The sequence below is a fragment of the Juglans regia genome, chromosome 6 (genome assembly GCF_001411555.2).
Source record: "Juglans regia cultivar Chandler chromosome 6, Walnut 2.0, whole genome shotgun sequence".
Classification (NCBI taxonomy): Eukaryota; Viridiplantae; Streptophyta; class Magnoliopsida; order Fagales; family Juglandaceae; genus Juglans; species Juglans regia.
This window is the reverse complement of record NC_049906.1, coordinates 21,455,882-21,473,908: the sequence shown is the minus strand read 5'-3', so window position 1 is coordinate 21,473,908 and position 18,027 is coordinate 21,455,882. Positions and strand designations below refer to the sequence as shown.

Genomic DNA, 18,027 nt, shown 5'->3' with positions numbered 1-18,027 from the left:
CCTTTTGGTATCACACCAGATATCGGCTTCTCCCTATAGCAGATGCCTAGCATACTGTACTTTCTTCTCTTCTGTACAGTAGTTGATCTCAAAGGTCTTGTTGAGATCTAGTAGTTACTTGTTGTGATGGGAACCAAGATGGGCCTAGTCTTAAAGATCATTTGCAACTTTCAGATGGGCCAAGAAGATCAATGAGACAATATTGAATTTTATTTGTGAGTTGAGTTTTTTCCTCTTGTTCTTGATTGAACTCTTGAACTTATCAAAGGTAAATCACAACCTTTGTGACGTTCCTCCTTTGTAATCTGGGTTCTTGAGACGGGTTCTTCAACGGGTCTAGATTTTAATATAATCTAGGTTCTTGAAACGGGTTCTCATCGGGTCTAAATTCTCCATCATTGACTTGATTTTTGGCTTTCTTGGGGAGTTTTCAAATTGATTGTGGGTTCAAGAGAATTCATTCCCACAAGTTCATATCATTTGGTATTCAGAGCAAGGTTTCCAATCAGGTCTGATTCTATCTTTTAATTCTAGCATCCTTAAATTTAATTCTAGGGCTTCATTGTTCTAGGATTGCTTACAAAAAAAAAATAGTGGTGGCTAGCAGATTTCTTCACTATTGTTAGGGTTGCTGAAATTCATTGTTCTAGGATTTGTGTTGGCTGAAATCTCTTGTTCTAGGGGCTGCCGTATATCACTTGCCCTAGGGTTTTTGAGTTATTGTTAGGGTTTGCTCAACTGCTTATTCTTGATTGTGATCAAATCAGTTAGTGAAAGGAAAATAAAAGAAAAAAAAAGAAAAAAAAAATCATGAAAAAGAAAAAAAAAATCATGAAAAAAAAAATCCCGAGATTTTTTCTTCAGCCTTATCATCAAAAGGGGTGATTCTAGTTGGTATCTTGTCTTATAGTTACTGTTTCATTCATATAATTTCCTTGATTCACGTGCCATTTTTTTTTCATTCCTTCCGTGTTTCTCTTGTTCTTGTTTCTTTGACCTAATTACTAGTTGGGATAAAACAAGGTTGCTTTGTCTTGATTGAGTCAATTAGTTTTTAAAGAACTTGAGTGGGAAAACTCTTGAGGTAAAAGGCAAGAGAGTGTGAGACTATTATCGAAAAAAAAAAGTCAATTAAGAGTGAAACACTAGTGAAGTGTCATTATTCGAGTGTAAACATGTAAGGGAGTGAGTGTGTGAGGTTTACTTTTTTTTTTCCACTAACATTCTTTTGTGTAGCACCTGATACTGTCTCATAGGAGTAGCGCATCACCAAGGGGGAGAGCAGATAACTCATCCTTTGTGTTGCAAGCCATGCAACAACAGTTTGAGCGGTTGAACTTGGTGTTGGGTGAAGTGAGGGATAGGATGGATCATCAAGAAGCAGCGATTAGAAATCTACAAGGTATGAGGGATAGGAGGCGACGTGAGCATTGAGTTGAAAATCAGTATGAGAATGAAGGAGATGGTGAGGAAGAGGAAGATTTAGCATCTGACGTTGGGTCGAGTAGAAATAAAGGAATTAGGCATGAAAGAGGATGTGAGGGGAATCTAAGGGGTCGGGATGGTGTAGATAGAGACCTTGGTAGCATCAAAATGAAAATACCATCTTTTCAAGGTAGAACTGACCCTGAGGTTTATCTAGAGTGGGAGAAAAAAATAGAGTTGGTGTTTGATTGTCATAATTACTCTGAGGAGAAGAAGGTGAAGTTGGCTGTAATTGAGTTCACTGATTATGCGATTATTTGGTGGGATCAATTAGTATCCAATAGGAGGAGGAATCTTGAGAGGCCTATAGAAACATGGAGAGAGTTGAAAGCTATCATGAGGCGGAGATTTGTACCTAGCCGCTACTATAGAGACCTATACCAAAAACTACAAAATCTTACACAGGGGTCTAGGAGTGTAGAGGATTACCATAAGGAGATGGAGGTCGCTAAGTTTCGGGCCAATGTAGTGGAGGATCGGGAGGCCACGATGACAAGATTTTTGAGTGGGTTGAATAGGGAGATAGCCAATGTAGTTGAGTTGCAACATTATAAGGAGGTAGAGGATATGGTGCATATGGCTATGACGGTGGAGAGACGGCTAAAAGGAAGAGGTACATCAAGGTATACTTCGGTTTCTAGTACTCCTTGGAAACTAAAGTGGGACAAAAATGATCAAGCTGTAGCAAAGGGGAAGACCGAACCACCAAAGGGAAAAGATTTGGGTGAGGCTGAAATCTCAAGAAAAAAAAAGAATGAGTTGAAAAACAATTGTGAGGCCGAGAGTTCAAAAAAAGAGGAGACTGAAAGAAAAACAGTGAGTGAAAAGAACAAAGAGAGTGAAAGCAAAAAAGAGAATGAGGTCGAAACATCAAAAGAAAGAGAGAGAGAAAAAGAAAATAGAGAGGTGGTTGAGAGTCAAGAAAAAAGAGTGGAGCCACAAGAGGAAAAAGAAAGAGAGATTGTAGAGAGAAATAGAAAGACAAAAGTGAGTTTTTATGCTAACTAATTTAACGACTCTTTGCCAAGTGTTGTTGTTTCTTTGTTGTAGGGATATGAGGTCATGATTCCTAGCGGTATGTTTAGTGGATTGCCACCTATTAGGGAGATAGAGTACTACATTGATTTTGTGCCAGGTGCGACAATTCCTAACCGACCTTTTTTGAAAAAACATGAGTCATTGACACACTTAAAGAGACAAGGTAAGTTGTTGACTAGAATGCATGCTAAGCGGGAGGATTGTATTGAGACTTTTCCTCATGTATTCAAATACACACAAGGTATGAAAAATTTTGTGGTTGATGCTTTAGCAAAAAGGTATGTCCTTGTCTTCATTTTAGATGCAAAAATGTTGAGACTTGAATATGATAAGGAATTGCATGCTAATGATGATGGATGATGACTTTGCTAGTGTGTATGGAACATGTGAGAAAGTATCTTTTGGTAAGTTCTATAAACTAGATTGATACTTGTTTAGAAAGAATAGATTTTGTATGCCTACTAGTTTTATGCGTAAGATGCTTGTGTGTGATGGACATGGTTTGTTGGGTAACCTTGGTGTAAGGAAGACTTTTGTTGTGTTGCATGACTGTTTTTGGGAATATCATTTGCCATTCAAAGACGTGTTGCACGAACGTTTGTGGAAGTATCATTTGTCATTCATTGATGTATTGCATGAACATTTGTGGGAGTATCATTTGCCATACATTGGCGTGTTGCATGAACGTTTGCGGGAGTATCATTTGCTTTTCATTGAGTTTGCATATAATTGGAGTGGTCATTCTGGTGAAAATAAGATTTCAGACATGTTGCATGAAGGTTTATGGGAGTATCATTTGCCATTCATTGACTTGCTGCATGAACGTTTGCGGGAGTATCATTTGACATTCATTGAGTTTGCATATTGGAGTGGTCATTTTGGTTCGAGGAAGACTTTAGATGTGCTTCATGAACATTTGTGGGAGTATTGTTTGCCATTCATTGAGTTTACATATAATTGGAGTGTTCATGCTACTACTAAATTTTCACCAATTGAAATTGTTTGTATACTTAATCCATTTCCTCCTTCAGATTTAAAGTATTTACCAGTTGATGATAGGAGTAGCTTGGATGGACTATTCCAAATTCTTGAACAAATTAATGAAAATGCATATCTAATGGATCTTCCAGGTAAGTATCATGTTTCTACTATTTTCAATGTTACTAACCATTTTCCCTTTGATCCAGGTGGAGATTCGAGGTCGAATCCTTTTGAGGAGAGGGGAAATGATGGGAACCAAGATGTGCCTAGTCTTAAAGATCATTTGCAACTTCCAGATGAGCCAAGAAGATCAAGGAGACAATATTGAATTTTATTTGTGAGTTGAGTTTTCTCCTCTTGTTCTTAATTGAACTCTTGAACTTATCAAAGGTAAATCACAACCTTTGTGGCATTCCTCCTTTGTAATCTGGGTTCTTGAGACGGGTTCTTCAACGGGTCTAGATTTTAATATAATCTAGGTTCTTGAAATGGGTTCTCATCGGGTCTAAATTCTCCATCCTTGACTTGATTTTTGGCTTTCTTGGGGAGTTTTCAAATTGATTGTGGGTTCAAGGGAATTCATTCCCATGGGTTCATATCATGTTGGCTTTCATGGTTCGTTCGATTCCCATGAAACTAAGGTAGTTGTATATTAGAAATTTCTTGTACGAGGAACCTCAGCTCTCCTGCCTTTCAACCTGCAGGTGTGGCTGCTGTTGGTTTTGCCTCAAAATTATCTCCTATTGTTTCTTCATGATTTCTGCCATCTGAAGAATTGCGTTCACCAAATCGCATCCTCCGTTCACATAGCAGTCCGAATCTTGACAAGCATTGGACGCTTCAGGGTTTCTTTCCCTTCTTTCACGTGCCATTCTTCTTCAGTCTTCAAATCTTGTGGGGCACATGTATCAAATCCAGTTCCTGTGACAAGATTCAAGCCTACCTAATCTAAAGGTCAAAACCTATACTTTGGCATATTATTCCTAAGGAAATGTGATTTTACCCAGATACGTAATTGCTCTAATACCACCCTGTTAAGCCCAAACCTCCACTTGGAATGGAACAAAGACTTAGAGTGTTGGGACATGTAACACAATGTTATATACCCCTGTTCATGACAGTTAATATGACATACATCCTATAAATGCATCTAGTAGTATGCAATAACGGCAGCGGAATAAGGATGACTAAATAAAACTTATGCCAAAATAAACTAAAACAAAATAAACTAAAACATTCCAATGTCATTCATAACCGCAGCGGAGCTGCCTACCACCACCATCCACCGCAGGCTTCCCCTCCTCAACCCTTTGCCTATGTCGGATCTGCCACCCCTTCGAGAGAAACCCCACAGGTAGCCCTCTGCTCAGTCAGTTTCATAACTGCCACCACAGCCCCACTATGCTCCACCCCTCTAAATACCATAACATAAGTCTGTTTGCCACTCAGCTCGTATCTTATTTTTAGGCCGCACTTTTATCTGACTAACCACGGTTTCCATATGCGTAGTGACTCGTGCACATGCACACTCACTGTTTCCTCTTGATCTGAGAGGCACACTTTAAGTCAGTGCTTGCTTGATCATCCAATATTGCCTGTCTGCCTAGTAAGTAACTCTCCAGTACGACCCTTGATAAATACATGAAAATTATCGCTAACTTGTTGCAGTCTGGTTGTGCTGAGAAAGGTCTCCAACCCACAGAAGTGTTGGGATTATTTGATGTAGTTATTGTAGAAAATTGGGCCAAGGGCAGGAAGGAGGATGGGAAACGCGTGTAGTTGGGGTTTGTGAAACTATGGATTTGTGACTTCTATGTTGTTGTGTGTGATTGTTGTGTGCTATGCCATGCCATCCAATAAACTGTCTGTCATGCATCTACATATTACTGCTTTTGATAACTGCCATGATTTATTCAACTATGCTATGTTCTATGTTGTGCTGTGTAATCTCAAAATTGGGTTTTTTTAAGAAAATATATTTTTGGTGTGGGTGCGTGTGTATCACGACCCCAAGCCGATGTGGGGTATTATCTCGATAGAGCTCCTCTGGTCACTCGAGATCATGTAAAATTGAGTGACATCCCCTGGGTATTATTAGGGTGAAAATAAAACTTATGCCAGAATAACTAAAAACATCACAATTCATTAATAAACATCATAAGTTCAAACCAAATGGTAGCATAATCTTAGTACAACTAATCATCATAAAAAGTCTCCAAAGCTAGATCAATTGCTTCAAGCGTTCTAGAGCATGAAGGACTAGTGCTATAAACATTAGGAAAAGGTCGAGTCTTTTCTCGAGGTCTAGCTCCTCAATTAGTTGAATCCACCTTTCCATCCAGTCTGTCCTCCTCGAGTCATGACACAACTTCTATCATTCTGAGTGAAATGATAGTGGGTCCACAAGGGGTGATATTTACTTAAAATCTCAGTAAGTTAAACAACCTAAATGGGCACATGAGGCAAGCCTTTAATGACCTGGTGACGACCTTTGACTTCAACTTACCCTCTAAGGGGTCCGGTTTAGAGTGTACTCCACCCTTTGAGTTTCCTTCCCTTCTCTTCCCGACTTTGACTCTCAGTGGTGGCAAAATATCTAAAGACATTTATGACGCCTTTTCTATGGGCGTGTCTGGGATGGCCATGCTTGAAGTTGCTGATGCCTTAGTTGGTGGTGCCCAGATCAACATTGAAGGTGGCGGCATTGAAACAAGTGGGAGGAAAAATTCCACGCCAAGTTCCCTTCCTGTGAACACCTAGGGTGGTGAAACATCACTGACAAATCAAAAGAGGATCCTATTCCCTCCCTTTCTCCCTCTTCCTTTAGCGGTGATAGGGATTCCATGACTCCCCGAGAGGGGGGTGGTTCCTCCTTGGAAAAGGTGAAGGAAGAGGAAGACAAAGCTGATCAAGATGTAGTAGGCGACGAGAGTTCTGACAACCATGGGGAAGGGCGCCAAGGTGAAGGCCAAATTGTGTTTGTATCTAAGTTGGGGGTTCTAGCCACCCTTTTTCTGGCTTTGGTGCATTCCTCATTAGGGAAAACTCATACGACGGCTAGTGTAAGTGGGGTTGACGGGGCTACACCCAAGTATCTCCTTCTTCTGTCCTGGCTAGTAACGGAGATGTCACAACACCTAAAGAATCTCCTGTCCCCAATATTGACTTGTTTTCTACACAGCCTCCTCTCAGCAGTTGCAGGCGGAGGCTGAGGTTGAGGCTGAGCAGCGCTGCTAGGAGTCTGCCCAGGCATCGTCTCCCTCTGAGGAGGAGCGCAAGAGACTTGCCCTTGAGCTATTAGAGGTGAAAGTGTCACATGTAAAGGAACGTAGGCAATTCAACCTCCAAGTGTCCGAGTTACAGGGGAATTATGAAAGGTTGGAGTCGAGGTTTGCCGCCTATAAGAAAAATAAGGAGGACGCCAATGCCTCGCTGGATAAGATGAACAGAACCATGATGCGCTTGGACTCCATAGTCAAAGAACAGAAGATGAAGCTACAGGAGTTGGAGTCCCAATTGGCTTCTGCCAATGGTGAGTTGATTCATTTGCATCCTCAGGTAGCCGTCGCCAGGGTTGTTAGAGGCCGGGCTTTCGCGTACGACTATGGGGCTGGTATGGCTCACTTACGAGCCCATTTGCTGGCAAACCCTTGGGCCGACCTGAGGAGGCTAGACTTGGGCACCTTCAAACCTGGCACGGCGTCGTGCCAATTTGTGGACACCCTGGGGCACAACACCATGCCTGACGCCTTTCCCGCCTCGCCCTCTTCCTCCAATCCTAGCTGGACTTTGTCGTCGCTGAAATAGCATCTCCTCACTAAACAACCTCCTCATCGTTAATGTTGTTTACTTTACTCCTTATTTTGCTTATGTTTTGTTTGCTTGACAATGTTGGCTCTCGGTTTGGCCTTTCTTGTAGATTGATATAACTTTGGCCCTCAATTTAGCCCTTTTATGTAGATTGGTATAACTTTGGCCCTCGGTTTGGCCCTTTATGTAGATTCAATGTTGATGCGTCCCTTTCTGATGTGAGTCTTTTGGACTCAATAGGGTTCATGGGGCCTTTTGGTCTTTACGCCCATCCACGAGTCTTTTGAATTGACACTGGTGGTTTAGTCTAGGGGTCGTGGGGTCTTCTGACCTTCACGTCCATTCATTGCACTACGAGTCTTTAGACTTGACACTAGTGGCCAAGTATAGAGGTCGTGGGATTTTCTGACCTCCATGCCCATTCGTTGCATCCCGAGTCTTTGGACTCGACACTAGTGGCTAAGTGTGGGGGTCGTGGGGTCTTCTGACCTTCATGCCTAATCGTTGCACTGCGAGTCTTTGGACTCAACATTAGTGGCTAACTGTGGGGGACCTAGGATCTTCATACCTCCATGTCCATTCGTTGCACCACGAGTATTTGGACTGGACATTGGTGGCTAACTGTGGGGGTCCTGGGGTCTTTTGACCTATTCACATTCGTTGCACTGCGAGTCTTTAGACTTGATGCTGGTGGCTAAGTATGGGAGTCATAGGGTCTTTTGACCTCCATGCCCATTCGTTGCACCTCAAGTCTTTGGACTCGACATTGGTGGCTAACTGTGGGGGTCCTGGGGTCTTCTAACCTCCATTCACATTCATTGCACTGCGAGTCTTTGGACTCGACGCTGGTGGCTAATTGTAAGCAAATGCATGATCCGAATAGCCATTCACCATTATCGACTTGTCTCTTATCAACCAAACATAAATTTTGTAAAAATATATAGGGGTAAAACCTCTTTAGATGCTCGGCATTTCAAGAGTGTTGCAACTCCTTTCCCTAACTATCGTTCAGGCGGTAGGAACTCGGCCTATTGCTGGTGACGACCATGTAAGGTCCTTCCCATTGTGGGCCGAACTTCTACTCGTCTTGGGTTGTCACTCTAGTCTCCTTAAGCACCAAGTCGCCCACTTTGAAGGACCTAGGCCTGACCCACTTGTTGAAGTAGTGCTTAGCTTTTGTTTTGTTGAGATGTTTTGAATCTTCGCTTCTTCCCTCTTTTCCTCTAGTAGGTCGAGGTGTTCCTTGAGTTCTTCTTTGTTTTCAGCTTGGTTGAAGTGGCTAGTCTGGTATGTGGGCAAGCCGATTTCCACAGGAGTAATCCAGGGTGAATGGTGTCTCGCCTATTTGGGTATTCACGATTGTCCTATAGGCCCACAGAACTCCTGGGAGCTCTTCCGCCCATTCTTCCTTCTTGTCACCAAGCTTCTTTTTTAGGATCTCAAGCAAGGACTTATTGTTGACTCTGCTTGTCCATTGGCTTGTGGATGTCCTGGCGACAAGTAGTTTATCTGGATGCCCAAGTCCTAGCACCATTCCTTGTACTGCTCCGAGTCGAACTTCTTCCCGTTATCTGGTGATGGTCTTTGTTGTTATGGTTGTGGGGAGCTCTGCTTCTACCCATTTAGTGAGGTAGTCTACTATGACAACTATGTGCTTTACCCTGCCCTTCCCTGGCGGAAGGGGGCCGACCAAATCAACCCCCTATTGGGCAAACGACCATGGAGTAGTGATGGAGAGCAATTTCTCAGGCAGACAATGTGGAATAGGAGCGTAGACCTGGCACTGAGTGCACTTTTTTGAAACTGTTTGGCCTCCCTTAAGGCTTTGGGCCAATGGTAGCCCGCGTTGAGGGCTTTCCTTGCTAAAATTTTCCCACACGAATGGTTGTCGCAAACACCTTCGTGTATTTCTACCAAGACATACTGCGCTTCCTTGGGTGAGATGCACCTTAGCAGGGGCGACAAAGCCCTTCTTGTACAAGATTCCATCAAATTTTATAAACCGTGCCGATATTTCCTTGCCGCCTCGTTCCCCTTTTGGAGCCTGCCTATATCTAGGTACTCTGATATTTCTTTAACCCACTCTGGCCCTAAGGGCGCAACTTGGTTCACCTGCACCCCGATTGCTGAAACCTCTATCACCCTCTTTTGTACATCACAAGGCAAGTTCGTGTCATCACTTGTAGAGGTAGCTTTGGCTAGCCTATCCGTTATTGCATTATCTGCCCTTGGCACTTGCTCAAGACTAAAATAAGCGAGCTGGTTGCAGATTCCAGTACCTGATTTAGGTACTTTTTCAGTTTTTCCGCTTTCGTGTTATAAACTCCATTTACTTAGTTTACCACTATTTGGGAGTCAGCTTTGGCTTCGATCTCGCTGGCGCCTGGAGCCTTCGCAATTGAGAATCTTGCTATTAAGGTCTCATACTCAGCTTCATTATTGGTGGTTTTGAAGGTAAGCATGGCCATGTAGTAGTACTCCTGACCTGCCTCACCAATGATGTAGATCCCGATACCTCCTCCCTTCTGGCAGGTAGATCCATCAACAAACACTACCCAGGGTCAACTGGGAGGCGCCATTTCAATTTCTGCTGAAAAATCGATGAATTCAGCAACAAAGTCTACTAGGGCTTGCCACTTCACTGCACTTCTGGGCACATAGTCGATATCAAACTCGTTGAGCTCTATTGACCATGCGGCCAATCTTCTTGAACTATCCGGCTTCTGTAGTATTCTCCCGAGGGGATGCTTTGTCAATACTTTTATTAGGTGGGCCCGAAAATACGGTTGTAACCTCCTGACTACTGTCACTAGTGCAAATGCCAACATTTCCATCTGCATGTACCTGGTCTCGACGCCTCTTAGTGCAGGACTCATGTAGTATACTGGCGCTTGTGTTGCTTCTTTTTCTTTGATTAAGACCGTTGAGACAGCGTGGGGGGATACTGCTAGGTACACATATAAGATGCCCCCTTGATTGGAATGTTTTAGTAGAGGCGGGTTGAACAAATATTGCTTCAGCTCTTGGAAGGTTCAGTCGTATTCCTCATTCCATGGGTGTGCTTTTCCCGGGACCCTAAAGAAAAAAAGCCACTTATCCGTAGACATCGATATGAATCTATTCAAGGCGGCTACCTTACCTGCTAGGTGGCATCAATCTAGCCGGTGTTTGCCTCGATACATTTTGGTTTCGCCATATTTAAAATGGCGTTAATCTTTTCAGTGTTTGCCTCAATACTATCTCTGAGACGATAAGGCCCAAAAACTTTCCTGAGTTGTCAACGAAAACACACTTAGCTGGGTTTAACTTCATCTTGTATTTGCTAAGCACCACGAAGGACTCTTTAAGGTCTACTAGGTGATGGGCAGGTTCCTTGTTCTTCACCAGTAAGTCGTCGATGTACATCTGCATAGTCTTGCCCATTTGATCCTTGAACATCAGATTGACCAACCTTTGATAGGTCACCATGGCATTCTTCAACCCGAAGGGCGTTACTCGGTAACAATAAAGGCCTTTGCCGGTGATGAATGTCGTCTTCTCCTCATCCACCTTATTCATTCGGATCTGATTGTATCCCGAATAAGCGTCCATGATGCTTAAAACTTTGTGTCTTGTTGTGGTGTCTACAATGACGTCGATTCGTGGCAGTCGGAAACTGTCTTTGGGGGAAGCTTTGTTGAGGTTAGTGAAGTCTATACACATTCTCCACTTTCCATTAACTTTCTTAACTAGTACTACGTTGGAGAGCCACTTTGGGCAGTATGTTTCTTTTGTAAATCCTGTTCTGTCGCCAGGAGATGGTCTATCTCATCTACTATCGTCGTGCACTTCTTTGTACTAAACGAGCTTATCTTTTGGCACACTTTTTTTGCCTCCGAGTTGATACACAACTTGTGTTCTATGATAGCGTTGTCAATCCTTGGCATATCTTTGTGGCTCCAAGCAAACACATCTCGATATCCAATCATCAACTATTTCATTGCCTCTCTGTGTTCTGGCAGGAGCTTGTCCCGACCCTTTTTGTGTTGTTTGGGCAATCTGGATGTAAGGCTACTATCTCTAGTGGCTCATTTGCTTCAGCCTGCATCATGTTGTTCTCATCTCTCGATTCTATGTCCTGGCCAACTTCAACTAAGGGTGGGGCGACGACCTTTTGTCCAGACTGTCCGCAACATGCACGCTAGGCGACTCCACCTTCAGCTCTTGAACATGACATTTCCGTGCCAGGATTTGCTCTCCATGAACCTAGCCGACGCTTGTTTCCATAGGAAATTTCATCTTCAAGTGGTAGAGGTGACTACCTTTAAGTCGTCTAGGGTTGGTCTCCCCAATATGGCATTGTAAGACAACAAAGCTTTGACCACCAGGAAATTTGTCATCATGGTAACTATGTGGGCGCCTTGGCCAACCGTGACTGGTAGCGCAATGGCACCCATGGGTTGGACAGTTTCTCCCGAGAATCCCTTTAGGGGAGATGGTGAGGGCGTAGCCTAATTCTGATGAAAGCATCTCAGAACAAGAAGTCGATTGAGCTCCCATTGTCAACTAGAATCTGCCTGGTCGTGTAATTAGCTATCAAAAGGGTGACGACCAAGGCATCGTCGTAGGGGTATAGGACCCATTGGCAGTCTTCATCTCCAAAGGAGATGGTAGGGATGGTATCTAGTCTAGAGTGTTTATGAGGCTTATCCATCATATACACCTCGTGATACATTGCTATGCAAACGTGAGCCTTTCTACTGGACGTTGTTACACCCCCGCCAACGAATCCTCCTGCTATAGTGCGGATCTCCCCAAAAAGAGCTTGGTCTTGATCACTCGCCTGCCTAGGGGTGTTGTGCCCCAAAAGGAGCTTCTAAATTCAAATTCCTGAAATGTGTACGTGGCTGCCAAGTTGAGTCATAAAATTTAGGCAATTCTTTATACAGGAATCATGAAGACATTATGGTTTCTTTCATACCCTATATAAACATATCATTAGCACGAAATTTGGAGTTTTTGCAAGGGAGGAGGCACAGTTCTGGAGAAGAGAAAAATACCATTTTTATTTTTTAGTTCTTTCATGGAGAACTAAATCTTGGGTAAAAGCCTAGGGTAGAAATTGATTGATGAAAATATTTTGACTTTATTTCAATTCACAGATTAAACTTTATTGTTTAAGATTCTATGATTGAATTTTCTATATGTTTTGGATATTATAAGTTTGAGGCAATTATATTAAATCGTGCTATGATTTGTTGAGCTATAAGATTATAAATATATGTTTGTGACTTAAACAGACTTTTCATGCCATTGATCTCGTATTTTGTTGCATTATTGTTTGTGAACATAGTGTCATCTTTAGATCTGATATTTATTTTTATATATGAAAATTGTGGTTTGCAATGGGAGAATAAATTGTAGAATTAAATCTGAGAAAGTAGATGAATATAATGTCATATCTTCCAATTAGGAATTTTGTGCTATAATTTTTAATTGTGTATATCGTTTGGATTGAAAAAGTCAGAGTATTGGATACGGTTGATGGAAACCCGAAGCTTTACTTGTTTTTTTATTCGTACTCTAATCTCATTTTAATTGCATGTTTTAGGTAGAATTTTTATATTCTTGTCATATTGTCATTTAATCTTTTCCCTTAAGCTTGCATCTTGTAGTATTTATTCTGACTCCCTGTGGATCGACACCCTGAACTATATTATACCATTGCGTAATAGTTTGGGTGTAATCAAATTTTGGCATCAGTGCTGGGGAGTACAGTGGAAGAATCGATACAAGACATAATTTATTCTAGCAGTTTGTAAAGACAGTAACTTTTTTCTCTCTTTTAGCTTGCTGCATTATTATTTTTTCTTTATTTTCGTAGTATTTTTAGTTTTTAGTATTTTTTTTTTACCTTGCATGCACAGATACAGAGACACATTGGGTAGATTTGCTTGTAGGTCTGTGCTAGAGTCAGAATCAAAATTTTTAAATCTTTTATTTGACAATCCATCTAGTCCCAAAGAAATGAGGGAACACGAAGATCAACTCAATAAAACTCTTCAGGATTACCTCCACCCTATACACACAACCACACCATCATACATCATGTTTCCAGCCAACACTTGTAAACTTGATTTTAAAAGAAGGATGATACAGCTACTTCCCATCTTTCATGGTTTAGAGAATGAAAATTCTTATTTGCATATTAGAGAGTTTGAGGAAGTAGTTGCGACTTTCCATAGTCATAATGCTACAGATGATGTTATGAGACTTAAGTTCTTTCCTTTCTCTTTGAAGGATAGAGCAAAAAGCTGGTTGTACTCACTAAGACCACGATCAATAGGATCATGCAATGAGATGACACAGATCTTCTTTAACAAATATTTTCTCCAACATAAGACCAATGCTTTGAAGAGGCAGATCTCCACCTTTGCACAAAAGGATAGTAAGATTTTGTATCAAGCTTGGTAGAGGTTTAAGGAGTTGTTGAGTATGTGTCCTCACCATGGGTATGAGAACTGGCGCTTAGTTAGTTATTTTTATGAGAGACTTATACCTAAAGAGTGTCAATTTATAGGGATGATATGTAATGGTCAATTTTTGCAAAAAAATCCTAATAAGGCCATAGAATATCTCAATGAGCTTGTTGAAAAAGCTCACAGTTGGACCGGACCTAGTGCTACTGAGAGTATAAATAGGTCGCGGCCTGCTGGAAATATAAATAGTTGTGGAATTTATCATCTCAGGGAAGAGCCTAAAAACTAAGGTGGAGATGCTTACTAGAGAGTTAGAGGTGTTAAAAACTAAGGATTTGAAGCCAACACACATGGCTACTCGTGTAGAGTCCTTTGGACCGTATTTTGTGTGTGGTGGGGTAGATCACCTGGCTCAAGAGTGCCTCGCATTTGCTGAAATGAGGGGAATGTATGAGAAACAATGTAATGTCTTAGGTATGTACAAGAAGCCTTTTGCACCTTTCTACGATACCTACAATCCGGGGTCGCATAATCATCCCAATTTTAGTTGGAAATCTAAAAACCAGAAGCCTGCACAGCCACCTAGCACTTATCATACACCGTATCATGCATCTTCCTCTTCTAGGAACTCCTTAGAAGATGCTATACATGCTTTTATTGAGGCACAGAGTAAAACTAATCAAAAGTTTGAGTCTTTGATTATGCAGGTTGTTTAGGAAAATAAGGAGATAAAGAGACATGTATACAAGTTGATAAGCTCTTTGAGTGTGAATGAGCGTGGCAAGTTCTCTTCTCAAGCTCAATCCACCCCCTAAGGTCAACATTTGGCGCAAGGAAATTTATATTTGAAGGAGGTCAATTCCATTGTGACACGAAGTGATAAGTCCTTACACATCCTAACAACTGATAAGTCAGAAGATGTTGAAAAGGATCAAAGCAATGATGGTGCTGAGTTGCCCAAGGAAACCGAGGTAATAAAGAGCTCAGTTAAGGTACCATTTTCTCAAACTTTAAAATCTGGTATGCGAACTTTGGATTCTAGTAATGAAATCTTGGAGAACCTCAGGCAAGTAAAGATCAATCTTCCTCTTTTGCATGTTATTAAACACGTTCATACTTATACAAAAGTTCTCAAAGACTTGTATACAGTTAAGAGGAAGCACCATGTTAAGAAGACAACATTTCTACTAGAGCAAGTTAGTGCCTTAATTGAGTAGCGAATTCCTCCTAAGTACAAGGACCTTGGTTGTCTAACCATTGCATTTAATATTGGGAATCACGAGTTTGGGCAAGTCTTGCTAGATTTAGGAGCTAGTATAAATTTGATGCATTATTCTATTTATTTGCAGCTTGATTTGGGTGAATTTAAGCCCATTTCTATTATGCTTCAATTGGCTGACCATTCTGTTAAGAAACCGAGAGGGATAGTTGAAGATGTTTTGATCCAAATTGATAAGTTTTATTATCATGTTGATTTCTTAATCCTTGATACTAGTTCAGTTGTTGACTCTAGTTCTAAAATCCTCTTAATTTTAGGTAGACATTTCCTTGCTACTGCTAATGCTCTTATTAATTGTAGTAATGGTCTAATGAAGCTCTCTTTTGGGAATATGACTCTTGAGGTGGATATTTTTCATATTGGAAAACATTCAATAGAGGATGACGAGTGCCACCAAATATACATGATTGACGTAGTCATAGACGAGGGACTTCACACAACTCATGATTATGATCCCCTTGAATATTTCCTTGTTAATTCTGAGTTTAATACTAGTAGGGATTCATATGATGTTGTTGATATTTGTATTATTTATTATGAAACTCAGGATTATAGAACACAGTCTTGGTAGCTGAAATTTGAGGAGTCGCCTAAGAAAAGTGAAAAATAAATTCCTTCAAGCATGGAGAGTCCCAAACTGAAATTGAAACCGCAAACCTCAAGTTTAAAGCATTCATTTCTCGGCCTATGTTACATTTCTCCTATTAGTATTTCTTCAAAATTGAATGCAGGTAAGTTTAGGAAATTTCAATTGACGTTAAAGGAATTGATAAATGATGCTTATGAGAACTCTAGAATCTATAAGGCTAAAATGAAATCGTTTCATGATAAAAAATATTGTTATGAAGACGTTTAATCTAATGATTAGGGCAGGTTTGGGGGATGGGATGAGACACAAAATTCTCATCTCATTATTACACATTTTTCAAATCCTATACAAAATATAATAAACAATTCAACCTTTTCAAATCCCAAAATAATAAGAATACTAAAACATAATATTTTAAACACTAAAACAAAACATAAAAGTCTCATCTCACCCCCCAAACATGTCGTACTTACATGATTCTAGACTTCACAAGCACCCAGGAAAACTTCGATTTAGGTGGACCGGCCTCTTTGTAGTGAAGCATATTTTTGAAAACGGGACGGTAGAAATAGAGGACCCTAGGGATGACCATGTCTTTAAAGTAAATGGTCAACACCTTAAAATCCTTATTGTTGACAAGTGCCTGAAGTGGAAGACATTTCACTTGCAGACCCGGTCTATCAACCTTGACCACACCATGCAGGTATGTTTCTTTTATTTGTTTTGTTTTGTTTTCATTTCATTCGTTTTCTTTCTTTTTTGTTTGTTGTTGTTTTCTTTGTTTTCTATTTGTAGGATAATGTCATTTTGTTATTTCAGTTTGCCATCTCTTATGTTTACCGAGCTGTCCACGTCACACATTAGGTGTATTCTACCATCTTTAGTTACTCTCCATCCAATTTTGATTTTTAAACATTAAGGACAATGTTTCGTTTAAGTTGGGAGGTGCACATTATGCATTTACAAATGCTTGTTGGAACTCTGTGGCACTTTTACATGTGTCAAATTTTTTTTTAACTAGCATCACACGTACATCCTTTCACATATGTACTCATTCTCAATCATAGTCATCTTAGTGAATTCAACAAACCCCATCTTGATCATTATGCTGAGGTATTCACAGAATTTCTAATGCACTCATTCCAAGCTTTGTGGTAAGATGGTGGTTTGACATATGTATGTAGAGAACTCTTTTGCTTAAGTCTTTATGAGTAAGTTTTGAAGAGGATTGAGAGCCAACAAATGCTGAAAATTGTGATAGGCGTTCATTGATTTTTTGTATTGGATACTTCTTTTGAGAATATCATTGTATGATTTGTGGTATGATGATGGATATACCTAGGATATGATGAAAGTCAATTTAGGATTAACGTTTGAGTTTTTCAAGTCAACCCTTTGAATTATAGACCCCTAGTAGCCAACTTTGAGCCAAGAAACACATATAGCCTTTTTTTTCTTCATATACCTACATTATCCATACCTCTCAACTTTGGAGTATAACCTATACACTGATTTTTCCTACCCTTTTTACTTCCAAGTGTGTACTAAATGTGGAATTTATTTCTTTGAGAATAATAAAAACAAATAGAAGAACATGAGTTACTAGTTGTTCAAGTGAGTTAGCTTCAAAGGCAAAAATACCAAAGCTGGGAAGCAATAGCAAAATATCAGTGTGACATATAATTGTTTACCAATTTATAAATAAAAAAAAATAAACAAAATGAGGCATTATTCGTTGATTTGAAAGGCATAAGAGTACATCAAGTGAGGAATGTGTTTTATTGAGATATTTAATAAGATTCCTTAGGTATGTACATAGAAGTTTTTAAATCATTTTCCTTTTCTTTTCGTATAGCCTAACCTAAGCCACATTATAACTTTTTGTTTTGACCGTTCTGATCTCAAGTAAGTCTATGGAAATAATGGTTGAATATTCTCATTTGTTAGTATTCATATCATAAGATCAATACTTACTTGTTCATAATTACCTAAATCTCCATGTGATTGTGTGTACATAATTTCTCAACTCCATAGAGAGAACCCTTAGACGAAGCATTATTATACCCATGAGTTCTGGAGTTGAACCTTTTACTTGAGACGTTCTTGATGTTGCACGTGTCAAGATTAGTGGTAAGATAGTTATGGCTTAGAGAACACACACACTCTGTGAATTGTGAATCTAGAAAATATGAATTAATGGGCTATTTTAGTGATTTTTTATTTTTCTTTAGTTTCTTTCATCTCTTTTGCATAGAAATTGCTAGGGACTCTGAATAAGCAAGTTGGTGGTGTGATAAGTATACGAAAGTGCACTCTAAATGCCCTCTTATTAGACTAAAATTCTAAAATGTGAATATAAATTATAAGAATTAATGTATATTCTCGAA

General features: G+C 40.2%; 1 protein-coding gene and 1 non-coding gene across 2 annotated transcripts; one reads left to right on the top strand and one right to left on the bottom strand.

Moving 5' to 3' along the window:
- Nucleotides 1–13,700: 13,700 nt before the first annotated feature.
- LOC118348836 lies at nucleotides 13,701–13,808 on the bottom strand. The gene has a single exon (XR_004801843.1). It is a non-coding gene; the product is annotated as a small nucleolar RNA R71 (small nucleolar RNA).
- Nucleotides 13,809–14,122: 314 nt separating this feature from the next.
- On the top strand, nucleotides 14,123–15,622 carry LOC108995863. The gene is made up of 3 exons (XM_018971498.1): nucleotides 14,123–14,479; nucleotides 14,624–14,968; nucleotides 15,122–15,622. The coding sequence occupies exons 1-3, from the start codon at nucleotides 14,123–14,125 to the stop codon at nucleotides 15,620–15,622; spliced, it is 1,203 nt and encodes a 400-aa protein (XP_018827043.1).
- Nucleotides 15,623–18,027: the final 2,405 nt, after the last annotated feature.

Bases quoted from the DNA above. Each gene is read 5' to 3' on its own strand.
- LOC108995863 (XM_018971498.1), top strand. From the start codon at position 14,123: ATGGCTACTCGTGTAGAGTCCTTTGGACCGTATTTTGTGTGTGGTGGG. The intron at 14,480-14,623 runs GTTGTTTAGGAA...TTATATTTGAAG, and splicing joins TTGAGTCTTTGATTATGCAG to GAGGTCAATTCCATTGTGAC. The intron at 14,969-15,121 runs GTTAGTGCCTTA...ATTTATTTGCAG, and splicing joins CAACATTTCTACTAGAGCAA to CTTGATTTGGGTGAATTTAA.